This window comes from Bombus vosnesenskii, unplaced genomic scaffold, assembly GCF_011952255.1.
Source record: "Bombus vosnesenskii isolate JDL3184/JDL3185 unplaced genomic scaffold, Bvos_JDL3184-5_v1.1 scf7180000013403, whole genome shotgun sequence".
Taxonomy (NCBI): Eukaryota; Metazoa; Arthropoda; class Insecta; order Hymenoptera; family Apidae; genus Bombus; species Bombus vosnesenskii.
In genome coordinates, this window is record NW_022883026.1 from 1,070,191 (window position 1) to 1,087,874 (window position 17,684).

The 17,684-nt window shown below is 37.6% G+C and overlaps 2 protein-coding genes across 2 annotated transcripts; both read right to left on the minus strand.

Moving 5' to 3' along the window:
• Positions 1 to 2,757: 2,757 nt before the first annotated feature.
• On the minus strand, positions 2,758 to 3,313 carry LOC117237825 (broad-complex core protein isoforms 1/2/3/4/5-like). The gene is made up of 2 exons (XM_033502188.1): positions 3,203 to 3,313; positions 2,758 to 3,127 (listed from the first exon to the last, which is right to left on the minus strand). Exons 1-2 carry the CDS (start codon positions 3,245 to 3,247, stop codon positions 2,882 to 2,884), a joined length of 291 nt encoding a protein of 96 aa, XP_033358079.1. The 5' UTR covers positions 3,248 to 3,313; the 3' UTR covers positions 2,758 to 2,881.
• A 3,227-nt stretch (positions 3,314 to 6,540) lies between these two features.
• Positions 6,541 to 7,121, minus strand: LOC117237824. The gene has a single exon (XM_033502186.1). The coding sequence runs from the start codon at positions 7,119 to 7,121 to the stop codon at positions 6,714 to 6,716; it is 408 nt and encodes a 135-aa protein (XP_033358077.1). The 3' UTR covers positions 6,541 to 6,713.
• Between the last annotated feature and the right edge of the window lie 10,563 nt (positions 7,122 to 17,684).

Consider the following 17,684-nt stretch of genomic DNA (forward strand, 5'->3'; position numbering starts at 1 on the left):
TAAAAGTAAATTTAAAATAAAATTAAAACATGTTGTTTTTCCACATACAATCCGATAATATAAAAACAGGATTATTTAGAACATTTGTAATTAAAAGATATTTAAACACTGTTATATCTTCTATGTATAAATTATAATTGTGCGCATGTGCCATGTGATTATTATTTTTTATATAGTTGCAAATAATAGTAAATTTGAATAATTTAATGTTTTATAATTTCACGTTATATGCTAAAGTATTTAATAATATAAAAGAAATAAAAAATAAAAATTACTTGAAAAAGAAAATTAGTTCCTAGAATTAATAATATTAATAATATTGCGTTAAAAATAATACATATTTCTCAATTAATGTTTGATTAAATAATATCGAGAAAAAACAGCATATGTGTATATTTTACTTTATAATATATTTTTTTAATGGTAATACAATTTTACCGCTCCAGCCAATCAGGAGTCAGCTAGGTGGGAATTTGGCAAGATAAAGTATTACTTTAGTGTTGGTAATCATGCTTGCTTTTATATCGATAGTATTTTCATAAATAGATCTTTAAATTTTTGTAGATATATACAGAAATGATAAAAGAAATCTTTTAGATTTCTGATAGGTAAGATTTATGAAGAAATCTTTAGATTTTTGATAGAATTAGGTTCCTGATAGATAGGATCTATATAAGAGCTTTCAATTTCGTTTAAATTAATCTAGTTTTAAGTTAATTTCAGGCATTTCTTCAAAACCAGTGGAAAGAGATACACAAGATATATTTATGTACAAATATAGATACAAGATATTTAAGTGTGTTATATATGTATGTATATACAATATACATGCATGGAAAGTATTCAAGACTCTGGAGGTATAATGTCGTACAAACAGGTCTGGACACTCCTATACTGAAAATACTGACGAAACCATAAAGCATCCACTTTTTGAGTCCAAAGACAAAATTTTTGTTCTGCTCATGCATGACATGCTATGAATGTCTCAGACAGAGATACTTCACCTATCTCCGTCTATCTCGTAAGAACTTTGTTGTCTTCCATGTTGATTTCTGACGACTCAATTTTTGAGCGATTTTCCCTAGCGTGTGTCGAGACCGGTTTATATGATTGCGTTTCATACAATACCTTTCTCCTCCCTCTCATTATTACATTCAGATATTTATGTATGATAATATAATGATATTAAACGTAAATTAAAGTTAAATTAGATTTTAGAGCGAAAATAGCAACAACAATAATAATATACTTTTATTAATTAATACGCCATGCATCATAAAACTTTTTTTTAACTTCATTGTTTCAATATATGTTTTACAGTTATTATGTTTGTTCTGAAGGATTTTCTAATCCTAGAAATATTTTCGGTTTATGGTTTTAGAAAAGTCCTTAGGTTTATTATGCGCTCTTAGAAATACCGGAGAAAGCTTTGACCTAACGGAAACATCCGGGTTTTCCTTTAAACAATGACATCAACTAGCAACAGGTAGGAGGTTTCCTTCCCCCCTCGTCACTCATTAGCATTGACTAGAACCAATAGGCATCGCAGATCGTTTCCCTCACCTTACTAACGAAAAGTGTGAGCAACGAATCCGCTTTCTTCGCTCAACAAATCACACCCACACCGAGCTTTCCTCCGCAATTGCATGAGAGCGGAAAGTCAGTCTGTTCAGTTGCTACTTCTGCTACATCAGGAAAGTTACCTTCTTCTTATATTCAACTGTAAGGGCCTTGCTCTACTACGAAAGAACATTCAGTGCTCATCTATCGGAGTGTCATACTTCAAAGTTTCGTCTACGGCATTTATATCATACGTACCGGTGTAACTCTTTAGTGTATTAAGTGTTGGAAATATAAATTTTATTTACCTGTTAATCGCAGTGTTATACCACATCAGTCACCTCTATTATCCGTGGTGTCGATTCTTATATTCGTAACGGGAATTTACGACTGCCGCTGACGCGCTTCCTCGCGATCGCGTCTCCCCGCGATAGATCGAAAATACATGGTACTTTGAGCCGGATCACGTGCCATTGAAAAGTGCACTTACCAGTGACCATGCAGTGTCACGTGAAATCAACATTCCATCGACTTAATCGCCTAACCAAACGAGCAGTCATCGGAAAGTAAGGGAAATTGACGTTGCTGCTAATTGGCCAATCTCCATATCGGTAGTTAGAAAAGGATGCTAACTGCCCTTGAGGGAGGGTTGCTAGTGGGAAACGTCGTTCGTGGAAAAATAGGTCTCTCCTGTCTTCCCGTAACTGGGACAAAGACTGTGTATCTGTTGAAGGATTTTAGGTAACTAGATATTAGTGTTTATGACGGTCCTCGGGCTAGCCGATCACGTACTGCGGAGACGCGTCGGCATCTGGTAAACATCCTGCCCGGAGAATAGGATCTGCGTGTGGCGAGCTACGGGACAGAAACCGTTGGAATGTTTACTGTCACGTGTCGCTACAAATCTTTCTTTTAAGGAGAGCTATAGGGTTACTCAATGCCTTTGTTAGATGGAGAGTTCGTCCCGTTGACCGCGGCCACGTTCGGCGACTAATTGTCGCCTTGAGCCCAAGCTCATTGTCACAAGACTTAAACAAATACAATTGGTTAGAATGACGGCAAATCGTTTAGTTACAACTGTAGATTTTAATTACAATGTTTCTATGGATCTTCCCGAGGTTTCAGAGGGAAGGCACCGGTGTCCTCTTATCTCCGACATATTAAATTACATTCAAATCAAATATATGAACAAGATCTATTGACTTTTAATTATTTTTTGAAGCACTAGTATCAAATAAAAGTGCGTCATTACGAATACAAAAACAATAACGTTGATATAAAAATGTCATCCTGAAACACAGTTTAACGTGATACAAGTGTATTATTTTAATTTAAGCAGAAAATATCTAATCATATTTAACGATTTTGAAAAACATACCTCTACTAAACTATCTACTAAGCCATCGGCAAGGCCCTGAACAGCAAGCAGTTCAGCAGTTGTTAAAAAACTAGATAATTGTTCCCGAACCACATTTACTTCACCGTGATACATAAAATCAACCAATGCAACCAAATCATCGAATTTTACATCACGAGATATTATAACAGGATGCTGACATGGATTTTCCTAAAATAGAATAAGTATCATTTATAAAATATATGTTAACAGTAATAAATTATTAAATTCTTAATTTCACTCTACCTTAAATAAATCTCTAAAATATGTACTACATGCAGATAATAGCATTTTTTCTGCTCTTATTCCTTTTTCCTTCGCAGCTTAAAGTTACATCAACAAGATATTCTTCTGTTCTCAGCGTATCAAAAGCACAAGTAATATGTTTTAAGTAATTATTCCACCTAAGAGAAAACTGTTGAATCCGTAAAACAATTATATTAAATTTGCAATTTTCAATCTGAAAAACATTTGACTTCAATGAGTATATTTTGATTTTTACCTGCCGGAAAACTGATGGAACAAAAATTTGTTACAACTATCATGTACTTATGTAATTAAAACAAGACAAAGCTTTTATAAATATAAAAATTGTCATAAAAATTTTGACGCAACGCATTTGAACATTTTATGACTCATTGTATTAACACCACATTATTTCTTTTTTTGTGAGTGTAATAAAAGCAATAATATTTAAAAAATACATACTTGTTTAGATGCCTTTCGCAATATGACTTTCTCATAGAGCAGGTGGCTTATTACAAAATTCACGTCATAAATGTAATTTTCTTCAACTTCCAAAGCAAAAGTTATAAGTGTCCACCCAGGAATACCCAACATTTTGAAACACTTAAATAATACAAATTTCATATTTGGGTATTACATATTTCTAACGATTGAACACTACCATGCTTACCATGCTTTCATTAGCATGCTTAAAATGACTATATATTGAAATTATTTGTATGGTATGCCCATTTCCTTATCACCCTTTATTTTTCTTTCTCCTTCTGCAGAAGAGTTGAGACTATTTGTATCCTCCCTATATTTGTCTATTATACATCCTACATACTTTCACAAATAACAAAAAATAGCAAGGTCAGATATAGCTTCAGTGTATACGGTCATCACAATGAAATGTGAATTACCTTCTGCAGATCTAAAATATTAAACGTGAAACGATGATCTTAATTTGGAATAGATTATAGATACACAATCTGTTCGTTTTTTCCTTTCTTAGCAATGATCTGTTCCATTGTCAAACAAGTATTTCCGTCAGTAGCCGGATGAAATGCAAATTTATATTGTATTATGCTTATCATTATACTGCAAGTACTTTGAATCACTGAAATTGCAGAACCATTTCCTGTTATTGAATGCAAAACATACAGCACGAACACGTTTTCCATTATCAAAAACGTTCCAGGAATAGGATCAACTGCCTGTAGTTGTTTAGCTGTACATGACGAGTATAATTATTTCGGGTACTCCTGCAGTACAAAACGGACACCCAAACGACAATATTTCAACACAAAAATATTTAAAACAATAGTTATAAAAGCATAATACTTAATACCGCGCTTGACATCAGGTATAAGCAAAAATAAATTTCTTCAAACAAATTTCAAGTTAAATCTTTAGCTTGTGTAATTATATCAAACTTGTTCAATTAACAATGAGCAATTTCCATCGTGTTTTGACAACTGACTCATCAATGATGTATTTCCTTGGAATTGGAAAAGGAATGTGCATAATTTTGTCCTTCGTCAACACTCAAAATATTATCTACATGCTATACTTAGGGATTCAATTTTATAATACGTTGCCTCATTTTCCCATCACTGCTTTCCTATTATCAGTCACTTGAACTGTAATATAAACCAGTCTTTTATTTCCATTACTATTCTGCGTACCATTTATCAGGAACAATATATTTTATTTGTTAATCTAATAACATGCGAAGTTCCTCATTTGTCCCAACATCAATCAATGGATAAGTGAATTGAAATCTGTGAAAATAAGTATCTAGTAATACGACTTCCGAACCGACGTAATTATTGCAATGATTGTTAAATTTCAAAACAATTTCCTATCCATATTAAACATATTACGTATATGTGCATGTCTATTATTTCGATTAGTTGCTCTACTTGCGGTAGTTTGCCATTCTGGATCATCTAGACTCAACAAAGATGCATTCAATTTACTCCATACCTCAAAAAGCTCTTATTATCTTAATTCGAATGGGAAGATAGAGACCTGTGACAGTATTCAGCTTGGTCAACTTTGAACAAGGCATATTAATAAGCCAGAGTAACTCGCATACAACCATTTTTTTTTTTTTTTTTTTTTACGTGGAGAAATCCTCATGGACACTCTGCTGTTGCAGTAATTGCGCAACAGCAGAGTAGTGTCGGACTCTTACCGACTAAAACTCCACGATGACCACCCTACGCGTATGACAGGGGTGCTCCAGGATCCTCTTATGAATTAACTTCAGTTGCACCCCCTTCACGCGTTCTCTTGTTCTAGCCAGTCCTAATATTTCCTGACTATTGAATTGGCGTTAGGGGGGGCCATTACCCCTAGCGCTGTCTCTCCTTATTGATATTCACCGGAGGCTTATCTTGTGTGCTTCGACAACTCGCATACAACCTGGTGGTACAAGCTATGAAAAAACTTTTCCTGACATGAGAAAACACATTTGCACAGATAACGAACAAAAGGGATTAGAGCTCACCAAATAAGATTTGCTACAATTTGCTGTAGTTCGTCACAATAAGCCTATGAGTATCGCACGTCAGACGATTTTCGAATTAGTTGATGCTTGGATGTTCAAGATACGGAAGCGCGGAGTGATGAGATGTTTATGTACAACTTGATCATGGTGCAACCCATTCGTCTGCCAGAAAACTTCATGTACGATTTTCTAAAAACAAAGACTTTCCGTCCCTTCTTTATCCCGTACCAATCCTCTCTCGTCGTTCCTTATCTCATACACAGACAGGCCAAATAATGTTGCCGATGACGGCCAACAGCCTGGGTACATGTACGGGTCTCTTGCCTGCGACAGAATTTTGTTATGTGTAGTATGCTGGGCAGAAAAGCATTTTTGGCATTAATATGAACTAGAAGATTGCAGAAAAATTGTAAACATTTTATTAATTTCATCTTATTTCTTAAAGTCTACGAAACTGTTAATATATACAAAATCTTGACGTTCAGAATAATGGAGCGAATATTTTAAACGATACTACTAAATCTACAAGCTAAAATGTACTATACAAATTTTCTTTAAACTATAAGACATACAAAGTATATATTTCTGAAAATAAAAAATATCGGATCGAACACTCTTCGAACATATTTCGAACGCTCATTATTACGTATATTACCAAACCAATACATATAATATAATATATAAACCAAACCAATGAAAGGCGCAGAGATTGGAGAACATGGGGTCCCCGAGCGTGCGGTACGTTTCAGCATCGTTGCGAACACCAACTCCCTCCGCTTGTCCCAATGCCATCTCGAACGGTGAGACTGCAAACAAAAAATATCCATATATACATCAAATGCGATTTCTATTCCTGCAGCACCGACGTAACACACGGTGCTCCATAATCGCTCGAGATTTCATATAGTTGTTGAAATCTCTACGCATTTGGTAGATAAAACGTTGCGAGAAATCCTCTTGTCAAAGTAGTCACAGTTAGGTCTTCCAAACCTAATCGCTTGCATTTTTCCCGCTACCTCAGCGTTGTAACGGTACTTTTATTTCTGCCAACTTAGACATGAAATCGTCTAAACTGCTCAATTCAGGACACGATGGCTCTTCTTCCCGGGGATTCTGTTGAGACGATCCCGGATTTTCCGTGTCTTCACCATTGTAGAGTTCATAATTTGTATAATTTACCTTCTTCAAGCATTGTTTTTTAAGATCCTCCCATTTTGAGGCTGTTGATAATCGCCGGATGCGTAAATCATTTTCAGCTTTGGAAAGAGCGCACGTCAGCATTGCTTCAATCCGTAAATCGCGTCTGCGGTTTCGGCGACACTTTGATTGTTTGCGGCGAACTTTGTTAATCCAAGTTACTAACCGTTCAGTTTCACTTGGCTTGTCGGCGTTCGGTTTTGGAAGTCTCTCCTTTGTCTTCGTCATGCTTTCTTAACTATTTCACCTAATTATTGAATAAGTAAAAAGTATACTAACCTGTATCCGGCTCGTGTTTGTCGTAGAACAAAACAGAAGAGATTCACACAACTGCACACAAAGGATTTGAAACCACCGAGCAAAACACCCTCCTCACAGCAAAGTCGTAAGATGACTGAGGGAAGCCTACGCTGCGCGTCTAAAATCCGCTTTCTATACCCCCACCCCTGTCTTTATGACGTAGTCTTACGCGCGAAAATGGAAACTAGTTCTGTGTAAAATCTTACGTCGACCTTACATTCTTAGAATTTTTGAAAAATACTTTAATCCAATTAATTTTTAAATATATGTGCGACAATTTTAATGCTAAATTTTATATATTTTGTACATTATATTAAAATTCTTCATTTACAGGAAATAATCAATAGCGTATGAAAATGTACTGCGGTTAATTCTAACCAACCGTGTGCCCCATTTTGTAAACGTCATTTCCGGTACACGTATTATTTGGCACGTACGTTAATGTTAATGCAAAAATCATTATTCCAATGATTTTAAGTTACATACATAATAAATAAAGTAGGCTGTAGACTATGAAATTCGTATGAAATAAGCAGAGAATAGTAACTAAATAAATGTATACAGGTGGAGGTGAAAAAGGAAGTCGAAAATATGGAATAAAAATTTTTTTTTAATTTTTTTTTTATTTTTCCATCGGGACAACTATCTACAGTGAAATCCGTTATAACGAGACGTGATAAAGTGCACGCGTACCGAGCGAAAATTCAAAGTCGATTTTCTCGAAAACAAAGCCTCAAACGAAAAATTTTTATTGTATATTTTCGACTTCTTTTTTCGCGTAGAACCACCTCCTGTCCACTTGTACCGCCAGTTACCAACCACCCCTGTATATGGAACATAAATCTTGTAAAAATATTAATATGTCGGATCACGATTCGAATTTTGGACGTGCGACGACTCTTCATGTGGACTAGCCATCGTTTCACAAAGCCGAGATTTTATTTACACGTATATACAGGTCTATCACTAAGCTTAACAAATAATAAGTACAACTAATAATAAGTCTAACAAACACTAAGCCTAATGAATAATACGATCTACGAATAATTAAATTAAATAATACTATTAGCAATGTTTGAGTTCAAACGAATCCACGGTCACCGGGATAACTCCTTACTAAGCGAAACTAACTTAGACGCAAATGCGATCGTCGAAAATGCTCGATGTATCACTCTCCAAGGCAATCGCAAGAATGCCAGCCTCGTGGAGACTTTTCTTCCTGTACGATTGCATTTTGTTTTCTATACCCGTTTGGAAGCATCGAGAAGGTTCCAAACGCCGTTGCTAGGCAGTTTCTGCCTGGAGTTTTGATTACTAATACAATGTATGTCCCATTGCATCGGCACCTCCGAGGCAACATCACACGTGGCTAGGCCCGCTCTCGAGGCCGCATGCCGCCACAACCACATTTCTCGGAAAACACATACAACCACTCTAGACCTCCGTTAGATAAAACATCCATCCCGTGACCGTGGCTACGTTCAGCGACCGATTGTCACCTCGAACCCAATCTCGCTTATTACAAATCTTAAGCAATTACAACTATAATAAAATCTAGGCTAAGGTACTAGAGGATGTTCCCAAAATTTCCAAGGAAAGGCTTCGGCTTTCCTTTCATCTTCGACAAATATATTTGTCGGGTTTACATTAGAATTAGGGTTAGGGGCGTAAAGCGAATCTTCGTTTGGATTACACGTCGTCGTTATGCAATAGAGAAGACATTGGCTAGTGCAAATACGATTACCATAGAACCGGACAAGTAACCGTGGTAATTAGATACTCGAGAGACTAATGACAATGATCCTAGGTTCAATAACGAACCCGCGGACAACGGGACGGTAGCCGTACACACTCGCAAAGATCTAAGTCGGGATCTGTGTCAATAGTCGCTGGCGTTAATCTCTTTTTTTGTCGATGAGACCGCAAGGGAGAATGACTTTCCGTCCCGGTGATACCCCAGAGGAAAACTATGACGAGGTGTGTCTAAGGACACGAGATCATCGGATTCGTCGGGGACATCCTACGTTCGGAAAGTAAGGGAAATTGACGTTGCTGCTAATTGGCCAATCTCCATATCGGTAGTTAGAAAAGGATGCTAGCTGCCCTTGAGGGAGGGTTGCTAGTGGGAAACGTCGTTCGTGGAAAAATAGGTCTCTCCTGTCTTCCCGTAATTGGGACAAAGACTGTGTATCTGTTGAAGGATTTTAGGTAACTAGATATTAGTGTTTATGACGGTCCTCGGGCTAGCCGATCACGTACTGCGGAGACGCGTCGGCATCTGGTAAACATCCTGCCCGGAGAATAGGATCTGTGTGTGGCGAGCTACGGGACAGAAACCGTTGGAATGTTTACTGTCACGTGTCGCTACAAATCTTTCTTTTAAGGAGAGCTATAGGGTTACTCAATGCCTTTGTTAGATGGAGAGTTCGTCCCGTTGACCGCGGCCACGTTCGGCAACTAATTGTCGCCTTGAGCCCAAGCTTACTGTCACAGGTCTCAAACAAATACAATTGGGTAGAATGACGGCAAATCGTTTAATTACAACTGTAGGTTTTAATTACAATGTTTCTATGGATTTTCCCGAGGTTTCAGAGGGAAGGCACCGGTGTCCTCTTATCTCCGACATGTACATATTCCATAGTACCAAAAGAACGAAGATTTTTGACGTCGGGTAGTTCAGAGTACCATGATTCATACGGCGTCTTACCTGTGTGTTTTGTAGATAAGATATTTTGCAGTTGGCTGTGTGTATTGCTTCACCCCAATACTTCTGTTAGGGAAGTGATACATTTATACTGTACATGAGAGTGTGTGTGTAAGGGTTAGAGGGCGTCAAGGTCTTAGTGGAGACAAAAGACTGTTGCCAGATGTTAGAAGAATCGAGGATAGTCGGTTGGCGACCAGCGTGCGTGCAAGACGTTCTTCAGAGAGTAATATAGTTGTATAACTGTTGTGTGGGAAATATAGTCAATTATTTGTATTCCCAAATCCTCGAATTTCCTTAACATGGTAGCAGAGCGTAGTTACTAGTTTTGCAAGATATGTAGTGCGTGGTTACGATCTTGCGAGTGAGTTTTCAGTAAAGAAAAAAACTTTCAGAGAAAAAAAAAAAAAAAGAAATATACTTCGAGCACGTAGGAACGCTTGAGTAAGAAAAGAAAAAAAAGAAGAATCAATTAAAATGGAGAGATCGGAAATCATGATACCTATATTCGATGGTGAGGATTATGGAATGTGGAAGCAAAGAATCACGATGTTTCTCAAATATAAGGAATGTGAGGTTGTTACAACTAGAATGAAGAACGAAAGAGACGATGAAGACTGGGACAAGAAGGACTTGAAGGCAATTAATATAATTTATAGTGCAATATCGAACAGACAATTGGAGTATGTTAGGGAAGGAAAAACGGCGTATGATATAATAAAAAGGTTCGATGAAATGTACTTGAAAGAGTCGACGGCACTGCAGATCGTATGCAGAAGGAGATTGGAAAACATAAGACTGGAGAACTACAGTGATTCAGCATCATTCTTTAACGACTTTGAAAAATTAATCAATGAATTAAAAAGTGCGGGCGCACAAGTAAGTGAGAGGGAAAAGCTGAATTACATGCTGAATACGTTACCCGAAGAATACAGCTACATAGCGGACATAATAGACGCATTGAAAGAAGAGGATCAAACGGTAGCGTATGTAAAAAATAAAATAGAGATAGCAGAGAAGAAAAATAAATCCAATCGAGGAGAAAGGCAAACCAACGCCTTTTCTGCAAAAAAGGAAGGATGCTTCAGATGTGGAAGATTAGGACACTTTGCGAGAGAGTGTCAAAATGGCATACAAGCGGGAAGCAGTAACGGCTATTGGCATGGGCCAACACGTGGTCGAAACAGAGGAAGAGGGAACAAAGGCAACACGAAAAAATCAGAGGACAGGTATAAGGCTAGATTAGTGGTAAGGGGATTTCAACAAAGAAACGTAGCCGATGACATATATTCTCCAGTGGCGAGTAATCAGACCTTTAAGATATTGCTATCATATTGTTGTCAAAATGGATTAATAATTGAGCAAATGGATGTAGAAACTGCCTTTTTAAATGGTGAAGTAAGCTCGGAGGTATATGTAAATCAACCAAAGGGATATGCGGACGGAACGAATAGAGTTTGTAAATTATCGAAAGCGCTTTATGGGTTAAAAGAAAGTCCGAGGGACTGGTATGAGTGTTTTGATAAGTATGTGACGAGATTAGGTTTTAAGAAGAACAATATAGAGCTGTGCCTATATACTTATGGAGAGGGAGAAAATGTTGTTTATTTGTTAATATACGTAGACGATTTGTTGATTTGTAGTAAAAACAAAGGGAAGATACAAAGTGTAAAAAAATTATTAACTGATAAATTTGAAATGAAAGATTTAGGTGAAGTAAAAGAATATCTTGGAATAAATATAGAGTATGATTATTTAAAAAATGAAATGAGATTAAGCCAAAAGAAATACATAGAATCATTAGCAAACAAATATAAATTACATAACAGCAAATTGTACTGTACACCTATGGAGACCAACTTAAAAATTGAAAAAGCTGAGATAAATAGAGAGGACATTGGATACAAGAATTTAATTGGCGCATTGCTGTATATTAGTGTAAATACCAGACCCGATATAAGTTATAGTGTGAATTATCTGAGTAGATTTCAAGATTGTTGTAACGAGACACATTTTAAATATGCCTTGCGAATATTGAAATATTTGTACCGGACTAGAGATTTAGGGCTACATTATAAAAGAAATGAAAAGTGCGAAACGATAGATTGTTATGTGGACGCTGATTGGGCAGGAGATCATATAGATAGGAAATCGACTTCTGGGTATGTAATTAGATTGTATGGAAATGTAATTGGATGGAAGTCTAAAAAACAAAGGTGTGTGACAAAAGCCTCGACGTATGCAGAGTATGTTGCTCTATCGGAAGCGGTGAGCGAAGTAATGACTATCAGAGAACTAATGAAAATCTTCGATGTAAATGTAGACGATAACCCTGTAAAAATCTATGAGGATAACTCTGGAGTAATGAGTATAGCAAAATACGGAACTTTTACAAAAAATTCTAAACACATCGAAGTTCATTACCACTACGTTCACGAGTACGTAAAGGAAAATAAGATAAACATAATAAAAGTAAGTACAGAAGAAAACACTGCGGATATTTTTACGAAGGCACTGTGTAGAGAGAAATTTGAAAGGTTTAGGTCATGGATGAATGTAAAATAAGAGAAATGTAAATAAGGCGATAAATGTTAAATATTTTGTTAATTCGACAAGTATGTAAATAAAATTAAGTGTACAGTATAAATGTAAGGAGGCGTGTTAGGGAAGTGATACATTTATACTGTACATGAGAGTGTGTGTGTAAGGGTTAGAGGGCGTCAAGGTCTTAGTGGAGACAAAAGAACTTCCTGTCCATGTCGGCATCAATAAGCATACATTTAGCCATTTCTATTAATGAACGATTCTTCCTTTCAGCCACTCCGTTTTACTGCGGCCAGTATCCTGCTGTATATTGAATTTTTATACCTGCATTATGTAAATAACTCCTTAGATTGTTGCTGACGTATTCCTTTCCTCGATCCGATCTTATTACTTTAGGTATCTTGTTTAATTGATTTTTCATTAGTTGTACAAATCCTTTAACGCATTTCGTGGTTCCATCTTTTGTTTTCATCAGATATATTTTTGTGAATCATAGTTAAAATATACCTTTTTGTACTTGGAGTTACAGTCTTAATTGGGCCACAAACATCTGTATGTATGAGATCGAAAATATTACTCGTCCTCGTAATGATTCTTTAGGGAAAGGTTTTTTCGTCATTTTTCCTTTCATACACACTCGCAAATTTCTCTTATGCCGCAGTCCCTTATCTTTATCCCGGGTACAAGGCCATTCTCTAATTGCTTTATTGCATCTATGTTTCTATGCTCGAAACGCTTATGCCAGGTATGTTGGCAGCTTTCATTGTGTTCCTTTTCCTTAATTGTACATGCACTTTCGATGGTCGGCAGTAGATATAAGTTGCTTGAGGCTTTAGCAAATACTTTTACTACTCCATCTTTTATAATACGACAACAGTCATTCTCGAAACTTACTTTATAGCCATCATTTGCTAATTTGTTCACCGAGAGTAGCTTCGAGCTTAGTCTAGGTATGTACAGCACATTGTCAACATGAATGTTTATTACTTTACCGTTACTTGGGTACCTTGATGCCTGATCCTTTACCTTTTACTTGGCCTGCCTCAACTTCGTCTGCTAAAAGTACAAAACTCTTTTCATCTGGATTGAAGCTGTTGAAAAAATTTCTGCTTGCCGTCATGTGGCTCGTAGCCCCTAAACAATAATTCATACATCTGTACGTTCTCCATTTTTATTACTCATTTCGAGACAACGTTCCTGGGAAATTTTCTCAGATGCCTTATATTCTGTACTCACAAAAGCTTGCTGTTCTTCATCAGATGTATATACTGAGGTGATATGTCGTGATAGGGTCGGAGGAAAACTCAGATTTACTCAACGATAAATGTTTATTCACTGTAATGTCAATGAGTACACTTGTCGCAGAACTCGCGATTATATTCGGTTCGCGAATGCGCGGTTATAAGTTAGAGCTTGGATAGCTATGATTCGAGATGCGCTACGAGTGCGGACAATGATTGCACGAGATGTCGAGAGCTTAGATAATTATTCGACTCGAACCGTGTAAGTATAACGATCGTGGTATGTTGACTCGCTGTAATAGACTGACTTTTTTGTCGCGATGCTGCTGCGAAGGAAGACTGCGTTGGGATGTGTCTAAGGATGCGAAAGCATTGGATTCGTTGAGAAAAGCTTTAAGATTGGCCAATTAGCAGCAACGTCAATTTCCCTTACTTTCCGAACGTAGGATATCCCCAACGAATCCGATGACCTCGTGTCCTTAGACACACCCCGTCATAGTTTTCCTCCGAGGTATGATCGGGACGGAAAGTCACTCTCTCTTGCGGTCTCATCAACAAAAAGGATTAACGCCTTACGGTCAGCGAACATTAACACAGAATCCGACTTAGATTTTTGCGAGTGCGTACGACTACCGTCCCGTTGTCCGCGGATTCGTTATTGAACCTAGGATCATTGTCATTAGTTTCTCGAGTATCTAATTACCACGGTTACTTGTCCGGTTCTATGGTAATAGTATTTGCACTAGCCAATGTCTTCTCTATTGCATAACGACGACGTGTAATCCAAAAGAAGATTCGCTTCACGCCCCTAACCCTAATTCTAATGTAAACTCGACATACATATACCTCAAGAGTGTCGAAGAAAAATAGACGAGAAAGCAGAAAAATTAAGATTTGTCGAATATTCGGAAGAATCAAAAGCCTACAGATTACTTAACACAACTACGGATAAAGTAAAGATAAGCCGTAATGTGAAACTCGTAAGGAACCCGGGACTGAAGAAATTATTCTTGAAGAACAGACTGTTCCTGAAGATACAGTAAATAAAGCTGAAGAAAACAGAGGAGATAACAATAAGGAAATTATTGAAGAAAAAGGATGAATCCAAAGACAAAGATAAGGAAAATAAAGTAACAAGTAAAGATATTCAAGATTCAGAGCCAAGGCCGGTCAATTGGCCGATTAAGGCCATGTTTTAGTTTAATAGCTTGAATGGTCTTACCTTGAAGAACTGAACGTTGGTCCGGGAATCGGTTGCTACTCGTTACTGTGCGGCTGTGCGGTATAATAAATATACATGTTTATTTTATAAGATATAATAGTTTATCTATAGGTGTAATCTGTTTGTGATTCTGTTTGTGAGCGATGATGGTGTTCAATTAAATTTGAGCTAGCACAGGACGTCTGTGAAGAATTTTAAAACGATATGGTATATTCTATATGGGTATAAATAATTTCTTAAATTTCTGCAAAATAATACATAAAATAAGTCTTACCATATGTGTATAATTAAACAACGCGCAATTAACAGTCATTTTTACTTTTTATTTGTTTCTTCTTTTATTCTTCTTTTCTGAGAAATTGGACGACCAACTAGGAACTAATTGTGAAATCGTAGAATAGTGTCTAGGATTTCTTTACTAAAAGAATTGCCTAGGACGCAGTTTTCGTAAAAGGATTTATATGCACTTTCGTGAGACATTGACAAACGGATTCAACATCGGCGCGTTCCTGCGATTTCGTTAACCCTTATTTGCCACCCCTGGAGTCTCTACAAATTGTAACTGTGATGTGTGTGTTGTATAATTCATTTTTAAAACGTACAAGCCGTCTGAAATAATTGTAAGCTAGTGACACATAGTAGTTAAAATTCTTATAGATCAAAATCTATTGCGGAGCGGGTGAGGGAGAGGGGCTCCCACTCCGAGAGGACTGGCCAGCGGGGACGCAGCAGAGGCCGTGGATGCGTCTCGGCGAGGTGCACTAGGGCCGCCGCGCCCTCAGCTGGGGTTTGAAACTTAGGCGCTGGCAAGTCCAGCGCCCCGGGACCGCCAAGCAGTTCGGTTGGGGATCCGGACGGTCTTGCACGGCGGTCCCGGCGACAGGGCGCGATGTGACATGGCCGCACACCGCGCCATTAGCGAATGTATTATAGTGCGCGAGGGGGCCCGGTGTGTCGCTCGTAGCGGTTCCTGTGCCTCCTCGATCGCAACAGGGACGGTCATCGTGGAGGTTTTAGTCGGTTGGAGTCCGACACTATCAGGCCGTTTTCCCCCAAAAGCGGCCTGGTGTCCGTGCGGATTTCCTCCACGTAAAAAAAAAAAAAGATCATGATCTATACAACGCATTGTATTACGATCAAGCTTCGATTGTTTCGATTTGTAATCTATTTATTACGTAAAATTAAAAAACCATAAAATCTCTAACACTGGTATTACATTTTCATGGTACAACTTTTACATTACTGGTACAACTTTTTCATTATTTCATTTGTTTATAAAACAACGTAGGCATCACCGCAAAGGAAAAATATTGCGTCATAAAATGAGATAATTCATGAAACATGTTGATTGCGATGACAGTATTACTAATTTCCTTATCGAAATTTAATACCTTTAATATGCAAAATAAATATATTACATTCGAAAGCGACACAAAATAATATAAAATTCAAATAAGAAAAATCTCGAGGCCCTGGACCACGTCCAGGAGTAGATCTTCGTTCCTTTCCTTGACTTCCCATCTTGGCGGTGGGCGCGCACGTCCCACCCTCGGAGCCGTCCAGGAACTCCTTGAACGTTACCCATCCGCAGTTGGGTAACACGTATACGCCCACCACCACCATTCCTGCCCACTCGACCGCGACGTACCCGTTACCGCGCTCCAACGGGCCCCCGTGGGCGGGTGTTTCCAGCAATGATGTCCAGGTGACGGCGGCTATTTCGTCCGTATCTCTGGTCCAGTCCGGAACGTCCAGCACCCTATACGGTTCGGCCACCACCGCTAGGGCGACTGCGTTCTCCCTGATAGTTTGAAAGAGCAGGTCTTGCGCCCTTCTTGACCGTCCCATCGTACCTAAGAGGTTAACCTTTCAAAACTATTCTATATATCATCTATATGTCAACCCTAATTTCACAATTTATGGTCAATGGTCGAATAAACAACACGTATATACATCTTCTAAACGTATCTTTATTTATTCTTTAGTCTCCTAAAAATTAAATTATAATTAATTCAAATTATATTGCATTACGTATTACCTGTTATATCATTTTATACTCTCTTTTAATTCCTTTTTTACCTATGTCAACTTCCACGCGTCTAACTTACGATCTTTATACATATTTCACGATTTTCACAAAGTTAACCCATGTTTCGATAAATTCCCACGCTAAATCAACATCGTTATTACGTTTTCTTCTCCATCTTTCGCGCCTCCAGATTAGATACGCGTTTATTTCATTTACCCATCTTTATTACACACCTCGTCCTTTCACCCTATACTTCAACGTTTTTATCACTACCTGCTTTACGCAAAACGCTTTTCAAACACTTTCATTGACGCTTTCATTTACACGTTCTTATTTACACATTCACGCTACTTCTCCCTGCTACTTCTTACTTTATTTCACACTTTTTCTTCCACGCTTGCACGCAGCCAACGAGGTATTCAAGAGATTTCTCATTGTCAGCGATAAAACAAGCTGTTTTCCTTCTTCTCGTTAGTCCTCCTGCTGCTCCTCGTCGTTATTCCACTTGCCACAGCCCACTTCTCCAGATGGATCGTCCAAACATGCTCGCCGCCAATTTATACTAAAGGAAACAAACTGGCATAACTTATAACCTATGATATGACACCTAGAATTACCTTTTGCCTATTATATTTATCTTAACCCTTTTATGGCTATATCAACCTGCGATAGACATACCCTTATGCTAAACTTCCAGATACGAAAATATCTTACACAGTCTCCACCATGCGAAAGATTTCGCAACTATCAA

What these genes read in the sequence shown, in the direction of transcription:
- LOC117237825 (XM_033502188.1), bottom strand. Translation starts at nt 3,247, where the DNA reads ATGCTATTATCTGCATGTAGTACATATTTTAGAGATTTATTTAAG. An exon ending in ATTTTAGAGATTTATTTAAG is followed by an intron (nt 3,128 to 3,202) that starts GTAGAGTGAAAT and finishes ATTCTATTTTAG; the next exon opens with GAAAATCCATGTCAGCATCC.
- LOC117237824 (XM_033502186.1), bottom strand. Translation starts at nt 7,121, where the DNA reads ATGACGAAGACAAAGGAGAGACTTCCAAAACCGAACGCCGACAAGCCA.